The sequence below is a fragment of the Calypte anna genome, chromosome 8 (assembly GCF_003957555.1).
Source record: "Calypte anna isolate BGI_N300 chromosome 8, bCalAnn1_v1.p, whole genome shotgun sequence".
Lineage (NCBI taxonomy): Eukaryota > Metazoa > Chordata > Aves > Apodiformes > Trochilidae > Calypte > Calypte anna.
Genome location: NC_044254.1, coordinates 21,005,127 through 21,014,417, shown reverse-complemented (window position 1 = coordinate 21,014,417; position 9,291 = coordinate 21,005,127). Strand labels below are relative to the sequence as shown.

The 9,291-nt window shown below is 49.4% G+C and overlaps 1 protein-coding gene across 2 annotated transcripts; it reads left to right on the top strand.

The window, feature by feature from the left end:
• Positions 1 to 1,029: 1,029 nt before the first annotated feature.
• TMEM53 (transmembrane protein 53) lies at positions 1,030 to 7,810 on the top strand. Of its 2 annotated transcripts, XM_008490781.2 has the most exons (3): positions 1,030 to 1,111; positions 1,697 to 1,809; positions 3,540 to 7,810. In XM_008490781.2, the coding sequence occupies exons 1-3, from the start codon at positions 1,057 to 1,059 to the stop codon at positions 4,200 to 4,202; spliced, it is 831 nt and encodes a 276-aa protein (XP_008489003.1). In that variant the 5' UTR covers positions 1,030 to 1,056; the 3' UTR covers positions 4,203 to 7,810. The 2 variants fall into 2 exon arrangements, with proteins under 2 accessions (XP_008489003.1, XP_030311333.1); XM_030455473.1 differs by lacking the exon at positions 1,697 to 1,809 and having other exon boundaries at positions 1,097 to 1,111.
• The last annotated feature ends 1,481 nt before the right edge of the window (positions 7,811 to 9,291 follow it).

The window sequence follows — 9,291 nt, the reverse complement described above, 5'->3', positions numbered from 1 at the left end:
GAGGACTGGTAAATCATCAGATCGAGACCAAAAGGCAGGCTGGTGCTGCGCCAGGTGCCAGCAACTGATTGCCTTGGAAGGACAGTAATGGCAACTGGGTGTTACCTCTGCATCTTGCAACATCAAGGCTGTGCCCAGCCTCAGCGAAATTTAGCTTCCATTTCCCCAGCAGATTTCTCCCTCTCCTGGCTTACCTCGAGTCCCTTACAGCCCTCCTCACACACAGTTCACCCTCCCCAGCATATCCAGTGCCTTCTACCCAGCCCTTATCAACCCACAATCCCAGTGGCCCCTTTCTCACCTGGCTCCCAACCCTAACCCACTGTTAACCCCAGCCACACCCCCAAGCATAACCCCTGCTTTCCTCTACCCCCCAGCTGGGCCCTGCACTGACCCTACATCCATCCTATCTCCTCCCTACCCCCTAACTCCTGATCAGCAGCCCCAAGGTCCCCCCCAAGCCCAACCATACTCCCAGGTCTGACTTTGCCCAACTACAGACCCTGAGGCTCCCCCACACCCCAAACCCCCCTCAGGCCCTGCAGTCCCTCCCTGACCCCAGTGCCCATCCCAGCCTCCACGTCCATCCCACCTGAGTCAACCAACCACTCAGGACCAACAACCCCTCCCAGCCCCCAGCTCCCCTGAGTGTGACCCCCACGCCAGACCCTACCATTCCCCTCACTCCAACCTCTCCACGCCCTACAACCCCATGGGCCTCACGCCCGCCTCAGCCCCTCACTCCCTCACCTTCCCCGAGGGGCGGTTACCTCGCGGAATAACTGACACGGGGCTGAGCCAATGGCGAGCCATCTTTGCGCCCCCCCCCCTTCAGACCAATGGGTGAGCTGGATTCCTCATCGAGTGGGCGGGGCGTCCGGCACTGCCCCGGGTGCTAAGGGCGCGTTGCTAAGGAAGTGGGAGGTGGGGAGGGGAGGGAGGGTGAGGCGGGGTGGGCGCTTTTCCTCCCCATTGGCTGAAGGAGAGCCGGGGAGGCGGAGCTTCCGGTGGGGAGAGCGGAAACGGCAGCGGGGTGCGAGGAGGGAGTTAGCGGTCATGGTGGTCGGCGGGCTGGAGGCGGCGGTGGAGCTGGCGCCGGGGGAAGCCCGCGGTGCGGGGACAAGCGGGACTGGGCGGTCCGGGAAGGGATTCAATGATGGGAGGGTCTGGGGGACTCCTGAGGGTGGAGGGAGGGGGCTGGGCCTGGTCCTGGGGGACCTCTGAAGACCGAGAAGGGGATCCGGGCATGGGGAACCCCGGAAAGTGAAGGGGGAGACCTCAAGGTGGGGGGGGCGGGCGGTAGCCGTCGTTACACTTGTGCCGTACCGGGTGTGTGGTAGTTCGGGAAGGCAGGGTGGGGCGCTTCCCTTCCCTCCACTTGGAAGGGGACGGCAGCCTGCGGTGCCTCCCCCATTCCCCGGAGGCGTGAGGAGAGGTCCCTGCCCCCGTAGCGATCGGCACCCTGGTGCTTTCGTGTCAGCCGAGAGCTTTGGAAAGCTGCAGGGACTGAAAGTGTGCTGTGCTACTGAGCACACTCCCATAGTGAGACTGGGGTGAGGCAGTGTTTATAACATGCCTGAGAAATTCAACTAATACCCACTTGAACACAGCCTTTAAACTTTATTAACCACGCACATTGCGTTCTGAGCCTGGCAGAGTGCAGGACAAATCTTTTAGGTCATGTGGTATGTTTCAGGGAGCAGTGCAGAGAGAGGGCATGCAGATGGTCAGCCTGTGGTGATCCTTCTAGGTTGGGCAGGCTGCCAGGACAAATACCTGGCTAAGTACAGCGCAATCTACAGTCAGAAGGTGAGTGACTTATTTGTATTTTCATGACATTGTCTGACAGCTCTCTGAGAAACTGCTGCTCTTCTGCATGTTGACAAAATTGCTCTAAAGCCTTCCTTAGTCTGAAGAGTCATGGAAAGTGAGTGGTGATTTCTCTTGTCTTTGAAAACTCCTTGACTCCTGGAGCTCAGGCAGTGTTAGATAACAGTTGCTGAGGTCATCTTTGTGTGTGCAACTGAGGCAAAATTACTTCCTTGGGTAAGCATTCTGCTGTTGTGTGAATTGCTGGAGTATTTTAAGGCTTTTAAAGCTGTGAGATTGTTCAGGAATGACACATCACTGTGTTAGCTTTCCAAACAGGTAAACATGCAGGGAAAGGATGCATTTACTGCTTGCTAATAGGCAAGGCCAAGCCAGGCCAAGGACTGTTATTCCTTCAGCTCTTCCTTCCTGTGATGATGATACATCTCAGTATAATCCAAATTACTTCTATCCTGTTTGTGAAACGGACACCTGATGACAGTCATGCCTGCTGACTGGGAACTCTGTGTGTTTTTGAACTAGAGAGGTCTGTTCAATTGCTAGTTCCCAAGTTCTCTAAGTTACGACGTTTTCCTTTCTAATTCTGTATTTTATTGGACTGATTCAGCTTGTAGTGTGGGGACCCAATGAAATTTTAGGGCCTTTTTTTTTTTTTTTTGGTGGTGTCTGTGTGTCAGCATACAAGGATTTTCTGTTTTTCAAAATCCATTTTAGCTATAACTGTCAAAGTTTGTACATTAATAAACTTACTGGTAATGTGTAATCCAGTGCAAGAGTCATGAAGTGGTTTGTTCTAGTGAAGAACTGGTTGTTAAGTTATTGTTATGATGGAGAGGCTGCTGAGTGGGTGAGGACCAAATTACACAGCAGAATGCCAGCTGTTCTGACAATGCTTTTCTATCAGAAAGATGATAGGAATGGGAAAGGAAGGGAGGAGTTTTCTTAGCTCCCTAATGAGGAAGTGGCTGCATCTATGGCAGGATGGTATCAAAGACTTTAAGGACTTGCTATCCTGTTCTGCCTTGTTCACTGTTTAGGGAGCTCTGGGTGACTTTGCCTTGTGTTTGTCAGTGTGTAATGCTAGTGAGTTTAGGTGATAGAAATACCTAAATGTAAGGCCTTAACTGAAATGCAACTGCTCAGACATTCTGAATCTTGGAACCAGTGCTCTTCATTTGCACAGCTGGTGTGTTTCAGAAAGTCTTACAAAAATCATACCAGTGCTGATTGGTGGTGAGTCTTAGAGGCAGCTGTGAACAAGTACTGCTGAAGAGAGGAAGAAGTTTCTTCTCCTTCTTCCATTTGTGTAAATGTCATGAATTAGTTATATACCAAAACAGGCCCTTCTCACCCAAATGGCTCATACTGACAGCTTGTGAATCACTGAGTTGGTTTCTTCTTCCTGGGTAAAGACCTGGCAGTGTCCCTAGGGGCTGTGCACAGCTTTGAAAGCACAAGATTTTGAAAGGGTCTCAAACATCACCAAATCCAGGCTTCTGCTACTATAGAAACATGTTCATAATACTGTGCTGTTATGATTAATATAATCCTATTGATACTGGTGCCTTGCTACTAAGAACTTTCTTCTGGCCCTCTGGTTTCTGTTTGGAACCTGTCCCCAGTTGTCACATTCTTTATATGGACACTTGCCTACTCATGATTTATTGCACAGCCTAAATGTGTGTGGGGTCTCTTTCTGTCTCTCTTAGGGGTGCAGTGTCATCCGCTACTGTGCTCCATGGAGGATGATATTCTTCGCTGAGAGCTTTGGCATCAGATCCCTCCAGACCCCAGCCAGGAGACTCCTGGAGCTGCTTTTTGACTACAGCATTGAAAACAGACCAGTTCTTTTTCACGTTTTTAGCAATGGTGGTGTCATGCTCTACCGTTACATCATCGAGGCCCTCCACACTCAGATGCCATTCAAGACCCTCAAAGTAGCAGGCACCATTTTTGATAGTGCCCCTGGCAGAAGAAACTTGAGAGGAGCCCTTCGTGCCTTGGCAACTATCCTGGCAACCACCAATGTCCTGCTCAAGTATCTCCTCTTGTTCACTTTTGCTACTTCAGCTGTCGTGCTGCGGATCGTGCTGTACCCACTGACCCGCTTCCTCCACGAGAGCCATTACGATGCCATGCTGAAAGCTCCCTCTCGTTGGCCTGAGCTTTACCTCTTTTCCCAAGCAGATGCCATCATCAAGGCCAGCGACGTGAAGGACATGGCTGATGCCAGGCAGAAGCTGGGTGTCTCCGTGAAAGCTGTAGACTTCTCGGATTCAGCTCACGTCAGCCATTTTCGGGTGTATCCCGCCTATTACAGCAGGCTCTGTACCACTTTCCTGTCTGACTGTGTTGAGGGCTCACTTCGTTAGTGGTTTAATGGCCTCCAGTGGTTGTCTCTGCTTTGCTCAGCTGGTTTGGGAAATGCTTTTTCTGTCTTTGAAGGGAGGAAATTAGAGACTTCTTAGCTTTTGTTTTTTTCTTTCACCATCTGTGAGTCTGAAAGTGTCCAGCAGAAAGTTACAGCAGAAAGCTGATGGGGATTAATTTAAACTATTAAAGGTGACATCCTAGCCTGGTTGAAATTGGTGTGCTTCACCAAGGTGTCAGACCAGAATTTCACATGGAGTGTTATTTGTTTCTTCCTGCCTCCTGTTGTTCTTTGCTTATCATATTGTCTCCTTGTCTGTGATGTCCAGTGTGCATGCTGTGTTGCCTTGTACTAATTTTACAATACATCTCTTGTTTGCTGTTTTTTTCTCCGCTATTTCTTTTATCTTGCAGTGAGCAAAGAGAAGCAGCTCTGCAGGACTTTTCTCTTGGTGCATCACAGCTTGTTTCCTCCCTTGTTGGAGATCAAGCCCGGAAACCCCAAATGTAAGGCCTGGAAAAGTGTGTGCAGAACTGTATGCCCAGGCTGTCATCTGGTTCCATTCAACAGCTGAGATAGAGCAGTCAAGGCAGCTTTGATCCTTGGTGGGAGCTCAAATGATTGTGATAACTTTTGTGTTCTTCAACCAAAAGATTTAAGTTAATGTTTCTGAATGTGTCCTGTGTTTTGTTTCTCTTCCTTCCAGTCTTTTGTGTGCTCTCCTGAGTAGTTTTGCTTTCTTGGGGAACTGCTTATTTATTGCTGTATGTCTTTGAGCAGCCTGCATTGTGTATCTGGAAATGCAGGGGAACTGGCACAGCTGTAACACAAAGACCTCAGAAACAGAAAGGTGGAACTGCAGAGAAAAATGAAACTGTCTGTTGGAGCTATGATTTATAATCGGTGTTTCTCAAATCACTTCCAGCTCACAAATGACGGTGAAATTCAATGTTTTTCCCCATAATGTTTTCTTCAGATGATCAGTCTGCTGTCTGTGTGGCTTGTACTAGTAATACAAAAAATTAATTCCTTCCACCTAGTGAAAAAGTAGTTCATTGCTCTGCAATTCAACCACTTTTGGTTTTCTTGTTTATTTGAGGAAGGTGCAGGGATAAAGGCAGAGGAGAGCCTGCTACTATGTTAATGCCACGTCACAGTATTGCAAGCTAATTAATAATGTGGTGGATGGGATTAACCAGCTTTAAATTCCCAAAGATTGTCAGGAACAGGCTCTGCAGGGCTGTGGTGAGCCTGTTTGAACAAGGAGCTGTCTTTGAGAGGTCAGAATATAAGCACGAAGATTTTTACAGATGTTTGCTGCCTGTGGGCTGCTGTGCTGTGCTTGTCTTGCCCACCTTTTAGGTGCTGTCACCCACAGATACAAAGCACTTGCAGTTCTGATTTGAAATGCTGAGAGGAGGGAGGGTTCTTGGAAAGTGCTGAAATCATTTGGAAGTTTAAAACAAGAACCAGAACACCACACAGAAGTGGAAGCAGAGGGTGAGTTGTCATCAGTGGCCAGCACAGCTGTTCTTACCAGACTGGTGTGGCACTGTTGCTTTAAAGCAGAGAATAACCCCGTGCTGGACATAGTTTTGAAAGGTGGTCTGGGGTGTTTAGTACAAGGGCAGAATTGGCTGAAAAGGGCCTGATGGCCTAGTTTATCTTCAGGTTTTTTTAAAGTGAAAATTGGCTGCAGGCACTGGAGCCCTTGTTGCCTGGGGTCCAGTCTCAGTAGGTGATTACAGTTTCAATTTTCACTGTGACACTGAGCTGTGAGGGCTCCCCTGCAGTAAGACAGCCAACAGCCTGCAGCTTTTTGTGAAGAAATTCTCATTCTGAAGACTTGTCTCTCCTATCCCCATAAGAGATCTCCCAGCTTTCTAAAGCAGGGCCCTGGTTTGTACTGTCAAGAGTTGTAACTCCTGAGCTGTGACCTGTTTGCCCACCCTCCTGGAGAGCTGGGGGCTGTGTCTTCTGAGCATCCAGCCTGTTTGTGTTGCTGTGAACTCTGTAGGAGCAGAGGTGATAAAGGTTATTTAACTGGCACTTGCCTTCATGCTGGTTTCTGTGGGTTTGGTATCTACAGAACAGTTAAACACTGCAGTCCACACCATTGAATTAACACAGTTGTGCTGGGATGGGAATCCGCTGTTTTCCTTTATTGCCTGGGGACTCGGGCTGGCAGGACCTGGAGGCAAACCCTCCATCCCTCTGCAATGGGATGGAGGTAAACCCTCCAGGATGAATCTTGCACATTGTCAGCCACAGCTTCCATCCACACCTTCACCTCCCCACTGTGTGACTCCAGCTGCTCCCCCAGCTCAGTTAAGCTCTGGCCCACCTCTGCTTCCCAGAGAGCAGGCAGGGAGTGGGTGCTGCTGGAGGTGCCCTGTTCTGTGCAAGGGGAACCAGCTCACACGCATTTCCACTGCTGCAAAACATACTTGAAATTCAGGGCTAGTTCATGTACACACCTCTCTAAGAGCAGGGGGGGGGTGGGTGGGTATCTCCAGCAAGCTGATGATTTACAGAGAAAGTCATCAGCACTGGTCTTCCAGGTGGGTTTCATTTTCCATGTCCCAGCAATTAATGTCCCAGTTTTGATGATGATTATGAGCAGTGTGTTAAATGTTTTGTGTGATATATTGCCCTCTTCTTTCCTGCATGGCAGGTATGCTCCTCCCTCTTTGCCCTCTTTATTTGTGTTGCTTGTTATTTGAAACAGAAGGCTAAGAACTTGGAGCCTGAAGGCACATATTCAAGAACTGATCTGAGTACTACTGGATTTAAAAAAAAAATAGCTTCAAACTCTTAACTGTTCCTAAACTGTCACAGTTTGGTGCAGCCTGAACACATCCTAACCTTTGGCTTTCAATCTTGGCAAATCCAAATAAATCTCTGCAGTGAGCTCTGGCAGTGGTATTGCAGATCTGCTCTGTGGATCCCTGGGCTTGCCTTGTGGCTAAGGAGTAGGCTGTGGCATAGGTGATCCCAGAGCTCGTTTTCCTGCAGTCCAGCCCTTGTGCATGGAGCATTGTGGATGAAACACTAGTGGTGGTGGGAGAGGAACTGCTGCCACTGCCCATTTCCCAGCTCAGCTGGTTTTGCAAGAACACAAAATAACCTCACCAAAAAAAGCCATTTGTGAGTGATTCCTGTAAGGAAGCTAGCTTCCACATCACTCCCCTCTGCTTCCTTCTCTCCTCTGGCATTGTCTCTCCCCTGGTAATGTTAGGGGAAGCTTTTTTTACCTTAAAAAAAGCCACTTAGTCAGTGGTCAGGTGCCATTAATTCTAATCTGAACAAAGCTGGCCTGTGCCCACACCTAAGCACAGGTGTGCCAGGGGAGATTTAGGTTGGATATTAGACAAAATTTATTCCCTGAAAGGGTTGTCAAGACACTGGACTGTGCTGCCTAGGGAAGTGATTGAGTCACCATCCCTGAAGGTATTCAAAAGATGTATAGATGTGGTGATTAGGGACATGGTTTAATGGTGGACTTGGCAGTGCTGGGTTAGCAGTTGCACTTCATGATCTTAAAGGTCTTTTCCAAACAAAGAGACTGTATAAGGCTATTCTGTCATTCTAATAAAGGTGTTTTAAGTCTGTTGTTGCCTTTTGTATGTTGGGGCAGCAAACTGTGTACAGACCAAGCCCTCTTTGTACGTGCTGGGAGGATGCAGACATACGTGTGAAGCTGATGGAGAACTTATGGAGAAGCAAGCATGGGCGGCTGGAAATGGAGACAAGTGACCTAACCCCAGGTTCCACTTTCTGGAAAAAGAGAGGGAAAGGCGTGAGGCTGCTCTCCATCGCCCTGTGGAGGTAGTAGAGGAGGCAGCCGGCCTAGAACGACGTTGTGGGATGCTCCAGAGCAGCCGGGATCTCTCCTGGGCAGTGCTCCACGAGGTGGCAGCAGGTCCCCTCGTTCCTGCGTGAAGAAACTGCTCGTATAGTAGTAAAAACTAGAGAGGACCCCAAGAGTTCAGCCCAGCCCAGCACTTCTGCATGCCTGAGAGCATCTCCTGCAAAAGCTCCCCTCTCGAGACAAGCAAAAAAACTAAAATGAAGAAACTGCAATGCCAAGAAGTAGAGATCATGAGTTAATATGGAACTGCATCAAGCCCTGAAACTCTGTCCCTGCAATTCTTACTAGATCCTATTTCTCAGCTTTAACTGAACATCAAAACTGAAAGTGTTACAGCAGAAATAGCCTTACTGCCCTTCCTCCACCATCAGGACAGGTCCCACTACCTCCTTCTCTGTCACCAAGAGAGGGCTGACTATTTCTAAAGCAAATTGGAGCAATATAGTGCTTATACAGATTGTGACACAACTTTCTGAGCTTGGTGCCAGGACCTCCTGAAAACTCTAGTGAGTTGGGACTGCTGAGCTCTCTGTGGAATCTCTCCCTGAGACTCTCAAGGGTCCCTATAGCCCCCCTGCCCTGCTCTTCTGCTCTCTGGAAAGGCTGAAAGGACACCCTGGCACATGGGGATGGGTGGAGGGGGGCAATTAGGAAGCAGGATAGCACAAATGGGGGCCATAGACACTATCTGAACTCCCCAACACACCATCTTTGTGCACAGCTCCTACACCCAGCCTGGGGTTGCCAGGCAGCTGCTCACTCTGCTATCCCCTTGCCTTTGAACTTGAGACCCTGTGCCCTCTGCATCCTCACGCCTGAAAGCCCATCCCAGCACTGCTGGCCAGAGACAGGACACCCAGGCAGGGCTGGGGTGGTGAAAAGGGTGCATGGTATCTCTTGGTCACCCTCCCAAACCCATGGGGGCTGGGGCAGGGAGAGCTTGGGCAGGTCCTGCCCTCCCTGGGTGATGAATGAGCTGACAATCGGGTATTGATAAGGAATTAACCTTGAGCCCTTCTTGCTTCAGTGTCAATAGAGCAGGAGCCAAGTACACACATTTGATTGGAAATCTGTGTTTGGCCTCTGTGCCCATTGATGCACAGGAGAGATGGGAGGGGGATGAGAACCACCCCGCTGCTCCCTCAAAGCCCAGACCCCCCCTGTAGGTTCCTCCCAAGCTCCCCCAGCCTATAGCTGCTGGAATTGACCATGGACACCC